At 45.6% G+C, this 23,459-nt stretch overlaps 1 protein-coding gene and 1 long non-coding RNA gene across 10 annotated transcripts in view; one reads left to right on the top strand and one right to left on the bottom strand.

The window, feature by feature from the left end:
* LOC138248725 (uncharacterized) overlaps positions 1-15,208 on the bottom strand; it is a 75,484-nt gene extending 60,276 nt beyond the window's left edge. For 6 of the 9 annotated variants that reach the window (XR_011194632.1, XR_011194631.1, XR_011194628.1 and 3 more), the window contains exon 1: positions 15,072-15,208. This is a non-coding gene — a long non-coding RNA (uncharacterized lncRNA). Of the gene's footprint in view, positions 1-14,328; positions 14,671-14,956 lie in introns of those variants that run through there. The other 3 variants (XR_011194634.1, XR_011194635.1, XR_011194630.1) reach the window with 3 other exon arrangements.
* BRWD1 (bromodomain and WD repeat domain containing 1) overlaps positions 14,672-23,459 on the top strand; it is a 1,722,898-nt gene continuing 1,714,110 nt past the window's right edge. The window contains exons 1-4 of the mRNA XM_069202575.1: positions 14,672-14,893; positions 14,994-15,052; positions 15,165-15,194; positions 15,417-15,476. Of these exons, the coding sequence (XP_069058676.1) occupies positions 14,845-14,893; positions 14,994-15,052; positions 15,165-15,194; positions 15,417-15,476 (198 nt within the window). The 5' untranslated portion in view covers positions 14,672-14,844. The remainder of the gene's footprint in view (positions 14,894-14,993; positions 15,053-15,164; positions 15,195-15,416; positions 15,477-23,459) is intronic.

The raw sequence follows: 23,459 nt of genomic DNA, 5'->3' as shown, positions 1-23,459 counted from the left end.
TGACGGAATCTTCCCCCTGCTAACGCAGGCACCAAACTTCTATATCAACGGTCCCCCGGGTCCCCTCTCATCTTGACGAGTGTGGTCCCTGGAACACAGGAGCTGGATTCAAGTAACCCCGGCAGTCCAGTGGTCCTTCTGTCCAAATTTGGTGGAGGTATGTCCTTGCCTCCCCACTCCAGACAGTAATTCTATGTACTGCGTGATCTGCAGCTGCTAGGGCTTCTGTGCACTTTTGCAAGGAATCCTTCGTGCACAGCATAGCCCAAGTCCCCAGCACTCCGACCGGCATTGCTTAACTCGCTGAGTTGACCACCGGCTTCGTGGGACCCTCCTTTGTAGTGTTGAGACGACCACTGTGCTCAAATTTCTTGAACGCCTGTTCAAGTGCTTCTGCAGGAGCTGCCTGCTTCTGCGTGGGCTCTCTGTGCTGCTGAGCGCCCCCCTCTGTCTCCTCCTCCAGGGGGCGACCTCCAGGTCCTTCCTGGGCCCGGGCAGCACCCATTTTCTTCAACCGCGACCTTTGCAGCTAGCAAGGCTTGTTTGCGGTCTTTCTGCATGGAAACAATTCCGCATCCTCCAGCACGCTGTGAGACATCTCCTGCGCAAAGGAGAAGTTGCTGGCATCTTCCGTTGTTGCAGAATCTTCAGCTTCTTCCACCCGGAGGCAGCCATTTTGCACCTTCATCCGGGGTTTAGTGGGCTTGTGCCCCCCGTGGACACTTTCGTGACTCTTGGACTTGGTCCCCTTCCTTTGCAGGTCCTCAGGTCCAGGAATCCATCTTCAGTGCTTTGCAGTCAGTTGTTGTCTTCTCAGAATCTCCTATCACGACTTTAGTGTTTCTGGAGAAGTAGGGTAACTTTACTCCTACTTTTCAGGGTCTTGGGGTGGGGTATCTTGGACACCCTTAGTGTTTTCTAACAGTCCCAGCGACCCTCTACACACTACACTAGGCCTGGGGTCCCTAAGTGGTTTGCATTCCACTTTTGGAGTATATGGTTTTTGTTGCCCCTAGGCCTACTGCATCCTATTGTATTCTACAGTGTTTGCACTACTTTTCTAACTGTTTACTTACCTGATTTTGGGTTGTGTGTATATTTTGTGTATTTTACTTACCTCCTAAGGGAGTATATCCTCTGAGATTTTTCTGACACATTGTCACTAAAATAAAGTACCTTTATTTTTAGTAACTCTATGAGTATTGTGATTCTTAAGATATAGTGCTACATGATATAAGTGGTATAGTACATTTGCAAGTGTCCTAGTTCGGCCTAAGCTGCTCTGCTATACCTACCTCTATCAGCCTAAGCTGCTAGAACATTACTAATCTACTAATAAGGGATAACTGGACCTGGCACAAGGTGTAAGTACCATCAGGTACCCACTATAAGCCAGGCCAGCCTCCTACAAAAGGCATCCCTCTCTATGGCACCCCATTTGCATTGTCTAGGGAGTAGCTTTTTGCTAACAAAAGCAACAGCCTGGTAATTTCCATCATCATTCCTTTGGGAAAGGATCGCTCCTATCCCCATTTCTGAAGCATCTATTTGGACTATGAATTCTGTGGAGGCTGGTGCTTGTAGAACTGGAGCATAGCTTCCTTGAAAGTGTCAAAGGCCTTTTGACAACTCACTGTCCAGTTGATTTTTCTGGGCATCTTCTTGGAGGTAAGCTCTGTGAGGGGGGCAACTATTGTGCCATAATCCTTCACAAACATCCAGTAATATCCAGTTAAGCCAATGAATGCCATGACTTGTGTCTGGGCTGTGGTAGCTTACCAAGCCAGAATAGTCTGAATCTTGGGTTGGAGGGGTTGCACTTGACCTCCACCAACCAGGTGGCCCAAGTAAACAATCTTTCCCTGCCCTATCAGGCACTTACTGACCTTGAATAGTGAGGCCTGCCTTTTGATGAGTCTCAAGGACCTTTCCAAGGTGGATCAGGTAATCGTGCCAGGAGGAACTATAGACAGCTATGTCATCTATGTAAGCTGCACTAAAAGTTTCCAGTCCAGCAAGGACTTGGTTCACCAACCTCTGGAAGGTGGCAGGTGCATTCTTTAGTCCAAAAGGGCATAACAGTGAACTGATAATGCCCACTAGGAGTAGAAAATGCTGACCTCTCTTTTGCTCCTGGGGTCAAACCAATCTGCCAGTACCCTGATGTTAAATCAAAAGTACTCAGATACTTGGCTGCCCCTAATCTGTCAATGAGCTCATCAGCTCTTGGGATTGGGTATGTGTCGGTTTTGGTTACTGGGTTGAGGCCCCTGTAAACCACAGAAAACCTTGTTTCTTTCTTGTCACCCTTGGAGTGAGGTTTGGGGACAACACTACTGGGCTAGCCCAGGGGCTTTCTGAGGGTTCGATGATACCCAAATCCAACATTTTCTTTGCTTCAGCTTCTATGCTTCTTCTGATATGGTCATACTGTCTGTAAATTTTGTTCTTGACAGGCAGGCTGTCACCAGTGTCCACATCATGGGTACACCAGTTTGTATTCCTAGGAGTCAGAGAAAATAACCCAGCATACTGGTTGAGGACTTGCCTGCAATCAGTCTGCTGTTGTTCTGAGAGGCTATCTGACAGGGCCACTCCATCTACAGAACCATCTTGGGGGTTGTAAGAGAGGAGGAGATCAGAGAGAGGCTCACTCTCATTCTCCTATCATCTGTGACCATAAGCATGGTCACATTAGCTCGATCATAAAAAGGGTTTTAGGTGGTAGACATATATGATTCTTTTGGGGTTCTTGCAACTGCCTTGGTCCACTAGATAAGTGACCTCCCCTTTCTTTTCAAGAATGGGATTGAGCCCAGACCATTTGTCTTGAAGGGCCCTTGGATCAACAGTCTTTAACACACAAACTTTCTGCCCTGGTTAGAACACCTCCATAGCAGCTTTTTGGTCATATCAAAGCTTTTGAAGCTCTTTGCTGGCCTGAAGATTTTTGCTGGCTTTTTCTGTGTACTCAACCATCCTAGAACATAGGCCAAGGACATAGTCCACAATGTCCTGTTTGGGTTCTCTGAGAGGTCTCTCCCGCACTTCCCTTACAAGACTTAGAAGTCCCCTAACAGGGTGCCCAAACAAAAGTTCAAATGGAGAAAATTCTACTCCCTTTTTTGCTAATTCCCTGTAGGCAAACAGCAGACAAGGAAATAGGCTATCCCATCTCCTCCTGAGTTTTTCAGGGAGTACGCCAATCATGCCTTTAAGGGTCTTGTTGAACCTTTCCACCAGCCCATTGGTTTGGGGGTGGTATGGGGGTAGTGAATTTATAAGTCACTCCACATTCCTGCCACACGTGTTTGAAGTATGCAGACATGAAGATTGACCCCCCCCGTCTGATCCTACCTGCTTAGGGAACCCAAACCTGGTAAAGATACCCAGGAAGGCCTTTCTAACTGCAGGTGCAGTTATTGTTCTAAGGGAAATAGTCTCATGATACCTAATGTCATGATCTACTACCACTAAGATATATCTATGTCCCGATGCTGTTTGAGGGTCTAGGGGGCCAACAACATCAAACCCTACCCTTTCAATGGGTACCCCAACCGCAGGTAGTGGTATTAAGGGGGGCTTTAAGTGCCCACCAGCCTTGCCACTGGCTTGGCAGAAGGGCCAGGACTGATGAAAATCCTTCACTTTTTGAGACATACCTGGCCACTAGAAGTGGTTAACCAACCTACTCCAAGTTTTATTCTGGCCAGATGCCCAGCTAGGGGAATATCATGGGCTAATGTGAGAAGGAAGTCCAAGAACTTCTGTGGCACTACCACCCTCCTGGTTGCACCAGGCTTGAGGTCTCTGGCCTCAGTGTACAGGAGCCCCTCCTCCCAGTAGACCCTGTGGGTACCACTGACATTTCCTAGCTCCTCCTGAGCAGCTCGCTGCCTCAGGCCTTCAAGATTGGGACACTCTCTTTGTCCCCGGTACAGATCTTCCCTAGAGGGTCCCCCTGGGCCCAGGAGCTCTGGGTGGTAAGGCCCAAGCTCCTCATGCTCAGTTCCCTCCACGGTGGGTGACTCATTCTCCTGAGAAGAGGGGTCCTGTCTTGGGATCTGTTGGAAGCTGGTTCCCCTGTCTTCCTACCTTTTCTCTTGAGAGACTGGTTCACTATTTCAGGATCCAGCTCTCCTTTTTCCCTCTGAATTTTGCTCTGTGCCCTAGTCTTGACACATGCCTACTCAGAGATTCCTAGCATTGCTGCATGGGTCTTTTGCTCTACCTCAGATCAGGGGAATGCTCCAGGCCATTTCCAAGCAGGCAATCTACAGGGATGGATGAGGACATGTAGGAAGCTGGTTCTGTGTATACTATCTCAAAGTGAGAGACAGTGTGCACAGAGTCCAAGGGTTCCCCTTAGAGGTTGATAGTGGCAAAAATAGATAATACTAATGCTCTAGTCTGTGGTAGCGTGGTGGAGCAGTAGGCTTATCAGAGGGTAGTGTTAAACATTTGTTGTACACACACAGGCAATAAATGAGGAACACACACTCAAAGACTTAACTCCAGGCCAATAGTTTTTATATAGAAAAATATATTTTCTTAATTTATTTTAGAACAACAAGATTCAAGATTTGAGGAAAGTACATAAAATGCCAGATACTTCACAAAGGTAAGTATAGAACTTTGATTTAAAACAGTAGTACACACAGTCTTGGCAAAAATGGCAATAAGCTATTTTAAAAGTGGACAGTGCAGAAATCAACAGTTCCTGGGTGAGGTAAGTTTTGGTTAATTTTTCAGGTAAGTAAAGTACTTACAAGTTCAGTCTCTGGGGATATAGGCAGCCCACCGTTGGAGGTTCAAGGCAACCCCAAAACCCCAGACCTAGCAACACAGGGACGGTCAGGTGCAGAGGTCAAAGTAGGGCCCAAATAAGATAGGCACCTATGGAGACAGGGGGTGCTCCGGTTCCAGTCTGCTGCCAGGTAAGTACCTGCGTCCTCGGGGAGCAGACCAGAGGGCTTTAGAAGAGCACTGGGGTGGCGGGGGTCCCAAGTAGGCACACAAAGCACACCCTCAGCGGCACAAGGGCAGCCGGGTGCAGTGGGCAAACAAGGCATTGGGTTTATAATTGAAATCAATGGACAGTCCCTGGGGTCACTCAGTTGATGCAGGCAGGGCACAGGGGGGCTTCTCGGGCCAGCCACCGACTAGGCAAGGATGAGGGCCGCCTGCTGGTCACTCCTGCACCAGTAGTTGGTTTCTCTCAGGCCTGGGGGCTGCGGGTGCAGTGCTTCTTCCAGGCGTCGGGTTCTTTGTTACCGGGCAGTCGCGGATAGGGGGAGCCTCTGGATTCTCTCAGCAAGCATCGCTGTGGGGGTGCAGGGAGGTGGTCTCAGCGTGTCCATGTCGTGGGAATCGCCTGGGGGTCCTCTCTGCAGTGTTGGTTCTTCTGGACCCGAGCTGGGGGCTTTGGGAGCAAAGTGTTGGGGACTCAAACTTCCGGAGTGAGGCTGGAGTCCGTTTAAAGATGGTTTCTTTGTTGCTGTTTTGAACAAAGCCGCTGTCCACTGGAGTTTCTTGGTCCTTTGGTTGCAGGGCAGTCCTCAGTCATTAGAGGTCGCTTGGCCCGCTGGGGCCAAGTCAGTTGTCGTCTCCGTCATCTTTGCGGGGCTTTCAGGTCAGCAGTCCTTCTTCTTCTTGTAGGTCGTCAGGAATCTGGTTTCCGGGGTTCAGCGTTGCCCCTAAATACTCAATTTAGGGGGTGTTTAGGTCCGGGGGGGGGGGCAGTAGCCAATTGCTACTGTCCTTGAGGGTGGCTACACCCTCTTTGTGCCCCCTCCCTGTGGGGAGGGGGGGGGGGGGCACATCCCTAATCCTATAGGGGGGAATCCTCCAAAGCAAGATGGAGGATTTTATAAGGAGGGGGTCACTTCAGCTCTGGTCACCTTAGGGGTGGACCTGGCTGAGGGGGGTGACTCCTACTTGTTTTTATCATTATCTCCCCGGACTTGCCACCAAAAGTGAGGGCTGTGTCCGGGGGCATTGTAACACAAAGCCTGAGCCTTTGAGGATCACTGCTAGGTGTTTCAGTTCTTGCAGGGGGAGGTGTGAAGCACCTCCACCCAGTGCAGGCTTTGTTTCTGGCCTCAGAGAGCACAATGGCTCTCATCCCATGGGTCAGAAACCTGTTTCAATGGCAGGCAGGCACAGACCGGTCAGTCCTGAAGGATTGGGGTAAAATACAGGAGGCATCTCTAGGATGCCCTCTGTGTGCATTTATTATTCTGAGAAGTTAGATACCATACTTCCCAGTATCCAGTGTAGCCTTTATGGAACTGTGGAGTTTGTTTTGACAAACTCACAGACCATATACTTAATAGGGCCACACTGTACTTACAATGTCTAAGAATAGACTTAGACACTGTAGGGCATATTGCTCATGTAGCTATGCCCTCATCTGTGGTATAGTGCACCCTTCCTTAGGGCTTTAAGGCCTGCTAGAGGGGTGACTTACCTGTGCCACAGGCAGTATTTTGTATGCATGGCATCTTGAGTGGGATGCCATGTCGACTTTGCCTTTTTCTCCCCACCAACACACATAGTCTGCAATGGCAGTGTGCATGTGTTGGGTGAGGGCTCCTTTAGGGTGGCAAAACACATGCTGCAGCCACTAAGGACCTTCCCTGGTCACAGGGCCCTTGGTACCACTGGCACCTTTTATAAGGGACTTAACTGTGTGCCAGAGGTGTGCCAATTGTTGGAACAAAGGTACAGTTTAGTGAAAGAACACTGGTGCTGGGACCTGGTTAGCAGGATCCCAGCACACTCTAAAGTCAAGTCAGCATCAATACCAGGCAAAAAGTGGGGGGGGTAACTGCAACAGGGAGCCATTTTCCTACAGGAAAACAAGTGCCTAAGGTTCCACTTTGGCTGTCGGGGTCGAAGGGGGTTAGGGACCTGTGGCACACAACTGGTTCCGCAATCCAGGGCTCAAGGTGGCCGGATGTAGGGCGAGTTGGAGGTGTTAGAGGCTGTCTGCATTTCAGCCCTTTGGAGCTAGAGGCAAATCTTCTTCCGGGGGCCTTGCAGGACGACGAGGGTGATTTGGTGGGAGGTCTGGGGTATTCCTGAAGTCCCTCATCTGGGGCTTCCTCCTGGTCCAATTGCAGCTCTGGGACAGCTGTTTTTGCCGTTGTCTGACGTGCACTGACCAGTACTTGGGATATTGGCACAAATCGGCCACGGGAGGGCACAGTGCCACCAAAGTTGGCACACTGGCAGGTCTCGTCCGGGCTGTCGTCAGGTCCAGCTGCGGAGATAGGCAGGTCGGTGAAGTGACCCTCATCGGTTTGCTGGTTCTTTGCAAGTTTCTTGTGGTTCTTGAGTGGTGCCTCCACTCAGGAGGGAGATCTCAGGCTATTGGCGAAGCCTGGAGGTCGTCTGGATCTTTTGAGGTCGGTCCAGTGGTCAGCTCCTCCGCAGCGGTGATTGTTGGGACTATGGTGCAGCAAGCAGGGGTCTTGGAGCCTCTTCTGATGTAGCAGGTCCTCTGTTCTCGTGCTGTCTTCTTTTCTTCCTAATGAATCTGATTTCTTGGGCTACGGGAGCACACTAAATACTGAATTTAGTGGGCGTTTCAGAGAGGAACATGGTAGGGTACAATGGGACACTTACCATTGGGTGGCTACACCCAGAGTGACCACTTGCTGTGGGAAGGGTCACTACCCTAAACCACATTGGCTATTTTCCTGCCATCCAACATGGCGGAAAATGAAATGGAGGGTCCACTTCGCCTGCAAGCCCATTGGGGTCGTGCATGCTGAATGAGACCCCCTCCTCCTACTCTACCCTTTGTGTAGTTTCCCACCTTTGCTCCCACTAAAAGTGGGGGTTGACAAAGGGGGAAGTCATCAGCTGCTAGCAGCAGGCCCGGGGCTCAAGTTTCAAGGGCAGTAGCCCTTTGAAGCTCACCGCCAGTGGGATGTACATTCCTGACGGAGGGGGTGTTAGCTCCTCTACCCAGGAATGGCATTGTCTCACAAAATAGAGAGACAGGGCTGTCCCCCAGGAATTGTGTATTGGCTCTCTGAAGGTGGCATGCTGGATGGAACCAGTCAGCAACCATGCCAGTTAGGGTAGCTTTTGCAGGGGGCACCTCCAAGGTGACCCCTGGGTACATTTAGGGATAAATCCAAAACTGGTACCAGTTTGGATGTATCATCCCGAGTTGTTTGATACCAAACAGCCCAAAGGTGCAGAGTGGCCATTGTATAGCTGGAGAACTCATATTTGACCAGTGTCCAGTCCATATACTTACAATGGCTGCTCTGTTCACTTACTATGTCCCAGGTTTGGCAAGGACACAGTGGTTGCATACTGCTCATGCAGCTATACCCTCACGTATAGTACGGTGCACCCTGCCTTAGGAATGGAAGGCCTGCGAGAGGGGTGACTTACCCATGACATATGCAGTGTAGGGTGGACAGGGCACACAGGGAGTGTGCCATGTCGAATTTGTCTTTGTAGGTTTGTTTCAGAACACTTAGCCTACAATGGCGGTGCTCTGGCTGCAGGGCCCTAGAGGATGGCACAATCAGTGCTGCTGCCCTCAGGGGCCTACCCCTAATATCCCATGCCCTAAGTATTGGTGTACCCTTTTACTAGGGACTTACAGTGATACTTTAGAGTGTATAAAATTGTGCCAAGCATCACAACAGACTTAGGAAAAGAGCTCTGACCCATGGAACCTGGTTAGCAGGGGCCCTGGGCACTACAACTTCTAGGACACATCAACATCAGGCAAAGAGTGGGGGCTAACCGTGGAAAAAGAGGGCCTCCTCTCACAAGTGTGCTGTGCGCTGCTAACCGTAACTAGTAAATTTCAGTGGTTTTTCATGTTTGAGCCAGAACCCTAACTCAGTTTTGTGTTCTTTTCTGTGATATGTGGATAGATATGTTTTTCAGTTAAACAGTTTCCCTTTTTCCACCCACTGTAAATTACTAAATTTGTGGACTTAATATTTTGTCTCTTAGTGTGGAAAGTAAAAAAGAAAAAATACCATGATGAGGAGGAAGATAATAGATTATTGCTATAAATTGAAGGAAGGCATAATTTTCCTCCTAGAAATAAAGATAGATCCCAAAGAAGCAATTATATTTATTTTAAAAAAAATAAAAAAAAATTACAAAGTGAATGGGTGACCTGATGTACTCCAGGCCAAGGGTAAAAAGAAAACAGTAATTACACTGCATGGGGAAAAACAAGTATGATTACCTCATATCTCAACTAAATCAGATGAGGAAGGTTTCTAAAAGGAGTACACAATCTATGAGATTAATGTTTATATGCACTACTTCTGGCTTAGGCTGAGTAGGAAATTGGAAAACACCACTTGATGTCATGATAATCTTTGCCACCGACTAACTCACCATTTGATGGCTACTGATAGACAATCGAACTGTAAGTTAAACTAATCAAAATCAAAAAAATTCAAACTTAATGATGAAACTGAAGTACTTGAAAAATGAATATAACCTTCTCTTGAACAGAAAAGGAACTTTATGCAAACTCAGGGCCTGATTTAGATCTCGGTGGACAGGTTACTCCATCACAACAGTGACAGATGAAATATAAATCCCATTATATCCTAAGAGATTTAAATTTTGGCAGATGGGATATCCGTCCCCATTGTAACAGAGTAACAGGTCTGCTGAGAACTAAATCAGGCTCTAAATAAGGACGAGAAGATATTAGTCTTTTGTGAAATTCAGAAAAACCAAAATTATATCTCATTATTGAAGAAAATACAGGTCTAACACTGCAGCTAAAGACATAGCTGAATCTTAAATTCCCACCATGCCACCTAATATGCTTCTAAACAATTTACCTCTTCTGGTGTGTGAAGGGTACCATATGAAAATGTATTTATTTACTGTTTCAGATGCGAACAGAAGGGAACTATACCCTGCTTTTGATAAATCCGATTCTGGCAAGGCAGTGCACTCTTTAGTTTTAGGTAAGACTCCTGGTGGTAACACTACTTTATTTTACAAACTTTGCTTGCTGAAATAACATTCTTACCCAGGCAGAAGAAATGCTTCAGTGTTTCTTAAACACAGGAATAGTTCAGGCCTTGGCAGCAGAGGCTACAACAGTAGTAATCCACAAGGACGATAAAGACTGCATGTTTACAAAAGCCTATAGGCTGATTTCCTTAGTTAACATGGACACCAAAATGTATGCAAAACAAATGGCAAACTGGCTGAAATCACTATCATTAAAACCCATATGTCTTGCTGAAGCATGTTTTTTGAAAAACACATATTCAGATGGTACCAGCACACTTTTTGCCATGCCATCTAAGGGGTAAAACTCAATACATTCACAAATGCATTGACAGCCCAAATGAAGAGAAGACAATTGATAAGATATCCTGGAATTTGCTTTATTTACTGCTAAATAAATTTCAGATTGGTGACAATTTTATAAAAATGTGACTGCCAGGATCAGGCTACATGGCACACTATTGCATTCTTTCATCAAGACCAGGGCTCAAGGAAATCCAGAACCACTGAGGCCCCTGCAGATTCCATCAATACGCCCACCCAGTACCTTGTGTTCATGGACCTTAGTAGTACATTTGATAAGGTCAATCACACTAAACCCTGAGGAATCCTACATAAACTGGGTGTTCCACCAGATACAGTGGAATTTGTTATGGGCACTCTTGTGATGTAATTAGAGCCTTAGATATGTTATGGGGGTGGGGGGGGTGCACTGATTCTTTTAATCTCCTAGAGAGGTGAGGAAAGGGTGTGTTTTAGCTTCCACTTTAATTATTTTGTACATTAATGGTGTACACTCTTTTTTAGTTGACCATTGTAAAGATATTCTTGTGGTAAATGGCAAAGGTGTTGCAGATCTGTTAAACAATGACGACACAGTCCTTTATCTCAAACATCTAATGGCTTGTGGGGCGCCGTTGATGCCTTTGTCAGTTTTATGGAGGACCTGGATTTGGAAGTTAACATATCTAAAACATATTGCATGGTCTGTGGTAAACCATTGAGCAAACCAGGTCCACTGGCAATTAAAAGTCAGCTTATTAGCCAGACATGAGTTCTCCTATTTGGAGGTAACCTTTGACGATAGGGGAAATTGGCAACTGTGTATGTTAAAGCAGCATTCCTGTTTTAATGCTGCTGCCGGTTCCATTTTTTGAATTCTCAACTAGAGTTGGCAAGAAGTCAAGTCTGCTCTTGCTGGAGGTGTATAAACTAAAGTGCTTACCAGTTGTAACCTAGGAGACATCCATTTGGGGTTATCAAAAGAGCTATGCTCTGCAACAGGAAGAAAATTGGTTTTGCAAGGTGTTTACCTGGAGTTTGGCCTAATAGTCCCTGTTTCGCACTACAAGAGGAAATGGGTTTAGAGCAAGTGAAGTGTCGTATTAAGTTCTCCCCCTTGCTTCTATGGATCTCGATTTCGGCCAACAAGCCTGCTGAGCTCAGTAGGGAAATTATTTTAAATTGTCTGCCCTGCCATAAGGGACTACGAATACAATGGCTGAAATATATTAGAAACATGGCCGAAAGCATGGGTTGACATGAGCTTTTTTTCTCTCCAAAGGTGTTGAATAAAGGGGATAGGTTTTGGACCAAAGGAGATTTTAAAATATTGGCAGGGGCCGCAAGGGCATCTAAGAAGGTTGAGAAGTCGATTGTGCAAGACTTCTTTTAAGCTAAGACATGTTTGCTCCTTGAGCCCTAACTTACCCAGATGACAATATGTGGGAGAGGGGTCTTTTAACCAGATTTTGGTTATCGACTATTAGGTGTAACTTATGCTTCCCTTTAGGGCAGTTTGATCCAAACTGCATTCTTGTATGCCCTTGTAATGGTGTTCCCCTCAAACTTTGTTGCACTTTACCTGTTTTGTAAATTTTATGAACCTTTTAGATGTAGCTTTTTAATATCTCTTTTAAAAATTCATGGTTCCTCTCAGTGCAGGCCAGCCTTTTCATTTTCTTCGTATGGTGGCTAATGCTACAGTGTTTCACAACTGGAGCTTTTTTCTTTCTTTTCTTTTTTTTTTTAAAGGCAATATGTTGCGGCAATGTAATGATTTTTTAATATTCAATGTATTGTATGTTTTTTTCTTTATGTACATGTTTTATGTGATGAATTTGTGTTCTTTTATGGTTATATATTTTCACTGACTAAAGATTGCGATTCATACTATGCTAATTCCTAACTCATTTACGCTCACTCACAAGACAAACAAACCAGGAAGAGATCTTGAATCGATGAAACCAGAATCCCTTCAGGAAAAAAGGCCACTGTTGTGGAACTCACCATTTACCACTAAATTCACTCCAACACTAGCCCAAATGAGATTTCTTATTCGTAAACTTATTGGACATAAGCGAGATTCTACAAGTTGGGCCTATAATCTGATTTATGTTTTAAGTAATTAAGGTAAAAGCCATCTGACCCACACGGAGCTTGAATGTAAACTTATTAACTATGTGTGAGGAAATGTATTTGTACAAAGAAACTATTCTTAAATTAATGTTACTATTAAAACCCAGGGGAGTGCCTAAGCATAAATACAGTTAAAGACACACATTATGTAAATCCTCATGTGGTTGTTTGGATTGTTTTGTAAACAAGAAGTTAAAAAGATGCTCACTAACTTTAAAGCAGTCAGTAAATTATTTACACACACCAGGTGAGCCTAGTTATTTTACACAAATTACAGTTAACATTGTCTTGAGACACTCGGAGATCGCCAGCAAAAAACCTGTTTGGAGTAAAATGGCTCTCTATAGGAAGAAGGTAATACTTTCATGAGAATCATTCCCCTTGTATATGACCTTCATCCCACTCTATACACATCATACCAGAAGTAAAAATGTGTTTTCTTCTCACTGTAGTTACTGCATGTCCTTTAGGATACATTTATTTTACTTTGTGTTAATTGTATTGGTCTGTCTCACCTAGGAACAGGCACCTTTCTAGGTTTCATTTTATCTACAGCTACAACAGGCGGTTTTAAACTTAGACATGTCATGATCGTAAATGCTAAAATTCTGTTCACGCACTTATTTTTTGTTATTGCCTGGTATGACCTCTGGCATGTGGATAACGTCCATACTTCTCCTGTTGTGGTAGATGGTCATATCTGGAATTAAGACTTGTTCGGCAACGCACGGAGCTATATTTGTTTTTGTTTCTGAAAACTCACGAACATTTTTTAACCAAAAAGGCTGAGGATACTTGATATAATCGATCATAATTGTATCATGTTACACTCTCACTGAACATCCTAATGTTACTGTAATCGTTTTTCTAGAGATTGTATGCACTTCTTGTTGGAAAAAGGCAACGCAGGCAATACAGTGGGGGTCAAAGTGAGCCTAGTGATGCTATGGAAGATACGTTTTTAATATAAAACGCCGTTAACAAATGAGACAAAATAGAAATTTTTGTTACTGAATGAGTTCAACACTTATTTGTCACAGCTACGCTTGAAATGTATATAATATTCTAAAATGTCACAATGCATTCTAAGTTTTTTTTCGTCATTGAATCCCATGAAAACTCAACAGTACTCTCAAAGTGTACGGAAGATAATCTAATTAAATAAGCCATAATGTAAAACACGTTCGTCTCAAAAAAACAAAAACAGTCTCAATAGAAGAGCAAAAAGATTGCAAAACCAGTTCGTTTTCATTCCCTCCATGGAACTGTCGAGTGATAGACATTTCTGTTAACATTGGTTACTCGTGTAAATAAAATAAATGTCATACCCACAAATTCGCTTCCGCTGTGTTCCTCTTTGTTAACAGAAAGTGGCACATTGTTGTTTAAATAAACCGAAAATAATAATTGCACTTACACATCAAGGCAATGAGTACAGCCAATAATTGTGCAACCCATGTCCTTAATCAAATAAAAAATATCCCCTTGCGGTTTCGCTCCCCATATCCTAAAGCGAAACAAACCGCTGTGTCCCATCTATATTTAACTCCGTCAGGCGACACGGAATAAAACACAACAGCCTCGTCGAGGGTAGTAAGCGCTATATAAATAGAATCAGACGACAGACATACTACGTAAAACAATAATACATATGCCATAAACAGTTTCCCTCCTAGAGTGGTGTAAGTTTCCTCGCTTTCATTTCTAGCACTGAAGGAAAGACAGCGTTTTGTGAAAGAATTGTTGTTCTTGCATTGTTGCCACGACCTGTCTGCCCTCGTCTTTCAATCGGAAGAAAAGACGGGATGGCACAAAGAGGGGGAGGGGTGAGAGGGTGACAGCAATGTCGCCCTCGACACTAAGCTCTAACCAAAGTCCTAGCGTTCCTACCCGGACAGCGGCTCTCGCGAAATGAAGAAGAACCTCTACGGTTGCAGCCCGGGCTCAGTTGACGTCATAACACGCCTGCTCGCTACGCGCAAGTATCTCGTCGTTCCCTTTTTTTTTTTTAGGAAAAAACGCCATTCAACCCAAGTACACTGTCAAGATGCCGTTCTCACACACGATTTTAAAAAGAGCCATATAACAAGTGTGCGTAATTTCTCACGCTCATTGCCTTGTAAACCTAAACTTTCAGGAAGCATTTTCAACTCCCGTTTGATCGCAAGTGGAACTACTTTATTCCCAGCCGTCCGCTGCCTCAGCGCGCTGGGCGGAAGCTTACAGGCGTCTTATTACGCCCGCGTCACAGAAATGGCGGCGGAAAAATTGATGGTAATAGAGTGGCGGTGGTGTTGCTGAAAGCAGAGAGCCTGTGCAACGAGAGGCTCGGAGAGAAAACTCAGGCCCTCCCCCCCCCACACCCTCCAGCCGACGAAGCTTCCCCCTCCCTACCCCGGAGTGGCCATGGCTGACCCAGAGCCCTCAGACGGCCCCGCGCCGCTCATAGAATCAGGTAAAAAGAGCAATAAGATGACACAAACACGACATTAGCCAAAAAAACAAGAAAAGCACGAACAGACTCATTATTGTTTTTTACCGCCCCTTCCTTTCAGAACTGTATTTTCTCATCGCTCGCTTCTTGTCCGCCGGCCCCTGCCGCAGATCGGCAGAGGTGAGTGGTGTTTTCTTACCGGTGATGATGTTTATTAGAAAAATCATAATAAAGTGGCCAGTTTGTTTCGATCAGGCTGCTGATGTGTCTGTACCGTGTGCTTATGTTGTAGGTGCTGGTACAGGAGCTGGAGGAGTACCAGGTCTGTGACAGACACACCACGCGCAAACTGTATGAGCTCGTTGGTGCCTCCCACTTTGCTCGCGCGCTCTCTCCCTCTCTATGTCACACGCACCTTTGACATCACTGCCCACTGTTTATTCATACTTTAGTGTGCTTTTAAAGGGGAGGCACCAATCCGTTAATTTTTATATTTTTTTTTTATTAATTATATATTTTGTTTTGTAATTTTTCCCCTTTCCAGCTTCTCCCTAAAAGATTGGATTGGCAAGGGAATGAACATAGCAGGAGTTTTGGAGATTTGGTAAGCGCCCATAAATTAAATGCAGACACAGCGCTGGGAGTTTTTTTTTAATGCACCATAGTTAAAAATGTTCTTTTTTTATTGCAGAGTATTGTAGCTACCTATTTGGTGGCCATCGACTGTTAAATTCAGGGCTTTAAAATACAAACAACGCTCTGTGTAGTGCTCATTCCTTCCAATAAAGTCTGTCGATTGGGGCGGGAGGTTGGTTATGCTTGACAGCTGGTACTTGCCCACACGTGAAAGAAGCCCAATAGGAAAACGGTTTAAATTTATCCTCTGCTGTGCGACAGGTTGTTGAGAGAGGATTGCTGATTGGACAGTTTTTTTTTTTTTGCCGGATCCTTCGTGTCTTCATGGAATCAGGGCGTATAAATAGTACTTTATTTTTTGGTAGGAGTCTAGGGATGTATTCTGTAAGGTTATGTGACATGTAGTCAAGGCTTGTATTTTCACGGGGCCTTTGTTTAAAGTTAAGTGAGATTATAATACCTTTTTAGAATTCGTAAAAAGATCTGCACTGGCGATGGAAACTCACACCCAACGTATTGTAACTTTGGCAGGCTTTCTTACGTTTTATTAACTAGTTTTTTTGATTTCGTGAAAGCCGGCTCTTTAAAGTGTGTGTGTGTGTGTGTGTGTGTGTGTATATATATATATATATATCTCGCTGAGAAAAACTCACTGTCACTTCTGAGATTCAGTAGAAAGGTTGGTAATTGCAGTAGATTTGTTTAAGCGTTTTGGTATGTAGCCTTTGTCAGACAACGATTTCCCTTCGATAAAAGTACACATGGATGTACATGAACAACAGACTGGCTAAGTCGAATTGCTGATCATGGTACATTTCATAGATCATTAGGTATACCTAAATCATGTCATGTAAAAAGTAGAGGCAGTCAAATGTCATATTAACTAGGATGTTCTTTCCGGTTACTACATTTTAATGATTTTATTTTATTCAGTTTAGTTCAGCAGTGGATTCACTTTTTGACTATGGGGACACCTTTTATTCTTTCCACACCATGATTGTTAGTTGCAAGGCCTCTAAATATTTGAGTCTCAGTGTAACTTGATTAGTGTATACGCCTTAGTACTCTTTGATGACAACATGGTAGTTATTAGTATAAATGGCTTGTTATTTTTGTGATAATCGCAGGCATTAAAAAATCGACTCCCCCTGTCGAGTCAGATTTTGTCAGGGCGAGCTATTTTTAGGGCCTGCTGGCCTGCTCGGGTAAGAGAGCTCTAGCCTGCAAAAAAAAACAAAACCGGAGTAATGGTCATTCTGAAAGTGAATGTGCAATAATTATGTATTTAAATCTTATTTCATCTTGCTGTTTCCTAAAAGACCGGTCAACTGTCACCTTATGGCTTATTACAAATCGCTCTATAATTTACCATGGAAATTGGTGTTTATAGTTCTTTTACTGAGTGCAAAGTTGGCGGAATTAGTAAAGAGAACTGTCTGCCAATCGTGCTGGGTTACAGAAAGTGTGAAACAAACGGCTGTTAAATGTCAGTTTCTCTAACTCGCAACCATTAAATAGCTTGTAAATGACCCGTACAAATATCAGCAGTTAGTAAAGCGCTTTTTTGTGTGTAATTCAAACGTTATGGAAGCAAAGATTTTAATAGGCTCAAAACGAACCATAGGAATTTACTTTGGTGATGTGCAAATGATAAATATTTTCTTAAACATGATTTCCAAACATTGTTCCTCCACTATATAGTTTTAGTAGTAACATTGCATGCGAGTAGGCAATCTTGTGGCAGTTCTGTGTAAAATGTGGCACATGTAAATGACCGCGTGCTACAACATCTTGCTTTAGTAACATATGTATTTAAAGTGAGAGTTTTTTAAAACATTGTAGGAAGCTGGCTCTTTTATATAGTGGACCAAAATGAGATCTACTGTGCAAAAAGTCCAATCAATCCCGAGGTATTACAGAGGCACAAATTACATCCCAAATACTCTCTTTTTGGATAGTGTGTCGAGCAGTTATGCATATCAGAGGGTAGTGCTAAGCATGTAAGACATACACTCATGCAGTGAGACACACACTCAATAAATAAATCAGAGGGTGTTGCTTTCTGTCTCCTGGTCGCTCATGGTTGCAGGGGGGTCTGCAGATGCTGTCAAGTCCACAGTGGCTGTGTTTGGGGTAGGCTTCTCTTCTGGAGGGCTTGGGGACCATGCTGACACAGTTGGCCCACTTCAACACTGGCTAGGTGCCTCTGGTGCAGTGGTGATGTCCAGCTTTGGGTTTTTGGCAGTCCCGGTCCTCTCATTTCTGTCTCAAGTGCCTGCAGATGCTGGGGAGCATCTCCTCCACTCCAAGGGAGTTCCTCTCAGCAATTTGCAGAGGACTGGCAGCTCCACCACTTTCTTGAAGGCTGCAGCAGCAGGACTGCTCAGTTACTCCTCGAGAGTCTGGTGCAGCAAGCAGGCCAGCAGGGTTGGCGCCATGTCAGCCGTGCTCCTTGGTTCTCAGATTCAGCAGGCTTCTCGTCCATTTCTCATTTTGTGCCCAGCAAAGATCTCTGGGTCTGATAACAGGGGGTTCCCTAAATACTCAATCTAGGGGGCATGAAGGGTACTAGCCAATGGGCTACTTACCCTTTCAGTCACTACATCCCCTAGATGACCACTTCCTGTAGAGAGTGGGCATCGCCCTGTCTGGAGTACCTAAATTCCACCACATGCAAGATGGTGGAATTTAAGTTGTCCCCACTTCAGGCTGGCCAGCCTAGGGTTGTTCCCAGTCTGGAGTGTGAGACACCTCCTGCTTAGATAATTTTCCCTGCCCCTTCCACCCAAGTGCTAGATGGGCCCTGAGGCAGGGTGATTGGCATCTTCCTCTGAAGAAGGCCAGTTCTGCATATCGAAGGCAATGGGTTTCTTTTAAGCTCCTTCCTTGAAATGCAGGTCATCCTGTGGGGAGGGCTGGGTAACACTCCAGCTGGACAGGCTTTTGTTTATGACCTCTTAAGAGCAGAGGCTGTTTCCCCAGGGAGATTAGATTCTCGTCTGTTGGTGGCAGGCTGGCCAGAACCAGTCAGTGAGCTCACCAGCAGTTGGTAGGTTTTTCAGGGGGCACCTCAAAGGTGCCCTCTGGCTGCATGTATTAATAAATCCATCACTGGAATCATTTAGGGTTTATTGATACTAGATGTTCGATACCAAATATCCCGGGATTCAGAAAAGCATCATGTAGCTGGGGAACTTGTAGTGACCAGTGTTCCAGCACATGTATTTAAAAGGACTTCTCGGTACACTTATTATTTTTAAGAATTGACAGACATAGTAGAGGCATATTTTCTCATACATATATGCCCTCACTTGCAATATAATGCACCCTGCCTCAAGGCCGAAGGTCTGCTGTAGGGGTGACTTACAGATATTACAAGTAGTGTTTTAGGGAACATGGCACACAAGCGTGTGCCATGTGGTGTTTTCAATTTTGGGATCACCTAGTCACGTAGCCTGCAACAGCAGTCCGCATAAGGTTGGTGCTGGGTCTCTCAGAGTGGCACAAGTTGTGCTGCAGCTCTTCAGTACCCATGCCCTAGGTACCAGGGGTACATTTTACTAGGGACTTAAATGGGGCTGAAGGGCTTGGTCACTTTGGGATTAAGTGATCGGGTGTCTTGTTTTAGGGAAGGAACGCTTGCACTGGGGAGCTGGTTAGCAGGAACCCAGTACACTTGAGTGAAAGATTCACCTGAAACCAGGCAAAAAGTGGGGGTGGGTGGGTACTGCAACCAGAACCCAGCTCCCTACAAACAGGAACTGAGAAACATCCCTGTTCTGAAGGCTATGTCTTTGGTGAACTAAGAGGCAAGTCAGGGGTCATGATAACCTGGTAGTTGGTCTAGATTCTTACTAAACGTGTAGCAATTTAGTATATTAAAATAAACCTTGTTTTTTTTTTTTTTCAGAATTCATGCTGATTTCACATATCGGAAGGTGATTGCATGAAATAATGAAGGAAAATGTGACTCGTTTAAATAAAATACTTGCTCAGGGTCACACAATTTGAGACCAGTTTATTGGTCAAGCGCATTACAGTTAGGTTGAATAGATTATTCAGGTCACTAGATCTGCAGGTCTGGTAACATTTTTATGATTTTTCTGGGTCTGAATTGCATTTGAAAAGATATTTACTGACCTCTTTATTCACTGTATGTAGTGGGAGCACTTACAAGATAGGCTATTTTCATAATTTGTCTATTTTTGTAACACATTTATTTACCTATGGTCAACACATTTGGGCCAGTCACAGCTGCTCCATGGCCCTCCTGCCTGCTGCTGACAGCTCCTCCCGCCTTCCTGAGCATGATTGCAACAGCACTTCCCACCTTACTGAGCCTGATTGTGACAACCGTCCCCATTCCAGAGCCTTATTGTGTGTGCTGACCCCTGCCGACACCTCCCTCGCGCCACTGCCACTCCTGCCTCCCGACTCCCACCCCGGCCCCTACAACCTCTGAGGACATATAATGGAGGCCGCAGCAGGTGCGCCATTGGCGCACCGAATGCAAGCCCATCTGTGCATGTCCACGCCTGGACTGTGGCCAGCGTCTGGCCCCCTGGTCGCCCCCCACAGCTACACCACCAAGGGGCTCCAGGCCTTTAATGTCAGCCACCCCATCAACAGCTGCTTTACAGCCTTCCCACGCTCAACCAAAGGATCCTTCACCTGCCTACACTGCCGTTTCTCCTGCAGTGCGGGCCCAGTAATGTCCGCACTGAACCCACACAGAAAAGTTCGAACAACCAAGCACCTCTTCAGTTCATCCTTCTAAACGCCTGCTCTTTATACAAACATGCCACGGAAATCTGGGACGCCATCACTACCTGTGATCTGGATGTAACCTTCACCACCAAAACATGGTTAACACCCTCCTCAAACCCCTACATTTCCACGGCCACCCCTGACGGCTACAAGATGATACACCAAGACCGCACCAACAAACATGGGGGCATCGCCATCATCTTCAAGGAAACCATCCAATGTACCATCACCGGCGACGACCCAGTGCTTCTCATGGAACACCTCAACTTTTGATTCAGACCGATGCCAACACCACAGTGTGAGGCACCCTCTCATAAGACCCCCAGGAACACACCCAACCTTCTGCTACACCATTGCCAACCTCCTCGAATTCTCCCCCTCCCGGGCCATTGACACCCTCAACTATGTTTACTCTGCAATCTCAATTTGCACCTTAATTACCCCATTGACACTAACTCCGCTTCCCTCCTAGAGATCCTCAGCAACATTGGCCTCACCCAACTGGTCACTAAACCCATGCACAAAGCTGTACACACACACTGGATGCCATCTTCACTTGTAGTGACTGAATCAGTTTCATCCACATAACTGAACTCACCTGGACCAACAACATCATTGTCCACTCTTTCATCTCCATTTTCCAGCACACCACCTCCAAGAACCTCCGCATTCCTCTCCGAAGCTGGGGCAAGGTAACTGAAACCCTATGGGCACAAGACCTAGGCACTGCACAACCCGAGACCACAGCAGACCTCTAACTCAACCAAGAAGTCCAAAACTTCACCACCTGGATCACCAAATCTGCCGACAATTACCCTGCTAAAACCCACAACACCTCCAAGCCAGCAAGATTGTACACTCCGGAGCGCAGAAACTATAAAAGCAACTGACACCCACTCAAACAATGGCGCGTGACCAATGACCCCTCCGACAGAGCTGCCTACAAGGCAACCCTTGACAACTACTACCACCACCACATCAAGGCAACAAAAAGAGGAGCCATCAATGCCCGCATCGACACTGCAGCCGACCACACAAAAGAACTTTTCAGAATCATGGAATTCTCTAACCCGATAGCCACAGAGACGACCATCCACTCATCCCAGGAACTCTGCAATATCCTCTTGTACTACAATATCGCTCAAGCAGCCAACACCAGCCACCCAATATAACCTCCTGGTCCCCGATTACCACACAGACCACCGCAGCCATCATTTCATCCATCCTCTTCAGGGGCACCCACTGACACCCCCCCCTCTCCCAACCAGCTTTTCAACCTTGGAGCCAATACTATTCGCACAGAACTAACCTGCGTCCTCCACACCTCTATCTCCATGGTAACCTTCCTAGGCGAATGGAAGCCCACAGAGGTCAGACCCTTCTTAGAGAAACCTTCCACTGACCCCAGCGACCTCAAACTACACACTGATCTTCCTGCTCTCCTTACTGTCCAAAGTGCTTGAGAAATCCATCAACCAACAGCTCACGGACTACCTCGAATGAAACCACCTTCTCCACACCTTACAATCAGGATTCCAGGCCAACCACAGCATGGAGACTGCACTGATCGCCGCCACAGATGACATCCCGTGTTCAGTACAGTTTTCCACCACTCTCCTCAACAGACTCCAACATAGGCATTCAACAAAATGTCCTTAAGTGGGTCGCATCCTTTCCTTCAGGCCACACACACAGCATCACCTTCCTCCCTTCACTTCTACACCCAAGAACATCACCTGCGGCGTACCCCAAGGATCCTCGCTCTGCCCAACCTAATCCTCTCACTCACCGATGCCCCCCACGTTGCCAAAGCCAGCTTCCACAGTGCCATGTCCAACATAGCAACATGGATGAAAAACATCTGCCTCAAACTAAACACAAACAAAACAGAAGTCCTAATCTTCATGAAGAACACCTCTGTATGGGACCACAGCTGATGGCCAACGTAGTCTCCATTACACCACGCATGAAACCTTAGCATCATTCTTAACTGCCAACTATCCATGAATCGACAGGTAAACTAATTCGCTTCCTCCTGCTTCTACTCATTCACCTTCTCCAGCTTCTACATTCTACATATGCTCTGCTGAATCTTCAGATGGATCCCTACTGACTCCAGAAAGACAGTCACGCACACCCTGTTCACCAACTACCTCAACTATGGCAACGCTCTCTAAGCCGGATTGTCCTCCCAGCTACTTAAAAACTCCAGACTCTACAGAACACCACAGCCAGACTCCTCCTCAACTCCCCCAAGTGCTCAAGTATCACCCCACACCACAGGAACCTCCAGTAGCTCCTCATTCAGAAGAGATGCCAATTCAAAATCCTCACACTCGCATACAAGGCTCTGCATAACCTAGGGCTGTCCTACTTCGTCTGAGCTTCTGCGCCCCAGCAAGACAACTACACTCCGCCTCCTTAAACCTCATCCACACCCCCTGCATATATTGCAGCCCCAGCAGACACTGCTTCTTCTCCTACACAGCAGCGAAGTCCTGGAACAGCCTGCCCCTCCACCTCTTAACAGCTCCCTCCCTGTCAGACATCAGAAGACGACTCAAGATGTGGCTTTTCGATGGACACACAGTACCCTCAGCGCCCAGATATTCTTAGGGGTGACAGTGCCGCTCTTTATAAATGCTTTGATTTTCTAATTTACTGTATGTAGTAAGGTATTTGATATGTTTTACATGATATCATTTACATATTCATAATTATCAATGAACTGTACCATGATCTGCAATTCACTTGTCTGTCATGGAGCCTGTTGTCAATGTGCATGCACATGTGCACTTTTATTGAAGGGTAATGGGATGTTGTTCAGTATGAGGCTATACCCCAAAACGCGTGAACCCAGCTCCCGCAGTATACATTTTAGCTGGCATTCAGGAGTGCCTGTGAGCTTTAAAAAATCACAGAAACTTATTTTTGCCATATGCAACAGGAGTTGCACCTGCTACTATGCACCTACACGGGATGGTAGACGTGACCAGCTGTTGCAGAGATTGAACTAAACATAAGTTTGTCTATACATACATATATAGTTTATATGCAGATCTGCCCAATTTGATATGCCGTTGATTGCCATTGCGAGTGTGGGAAGGGGCCATAACTGGCAAGTTGGACCCACTTAAGGCTTGACTGGTTTAAATTGTCTTCTGCACATCTGCATATATTGTTT

Source organism: Pleurodeles waltl, chromosome 8 (genome assembly GCF_031143425.1).
Source record: "Pleurodeles waltl isolate 20211129_DDA chromosome 8, aPleWal1.hap1.20221129, whole genome shotgun sequence".
Classification (NCBI taxonomy): Eukaryota; Metazoa; Chordata; class Amphibia; order Caudata; family Salamandridae; genus Pleurodeles; species Pleurodeles waltl.
This window is presented reverse-complemented; position numbering and strand designations above follow the sequence as displayed.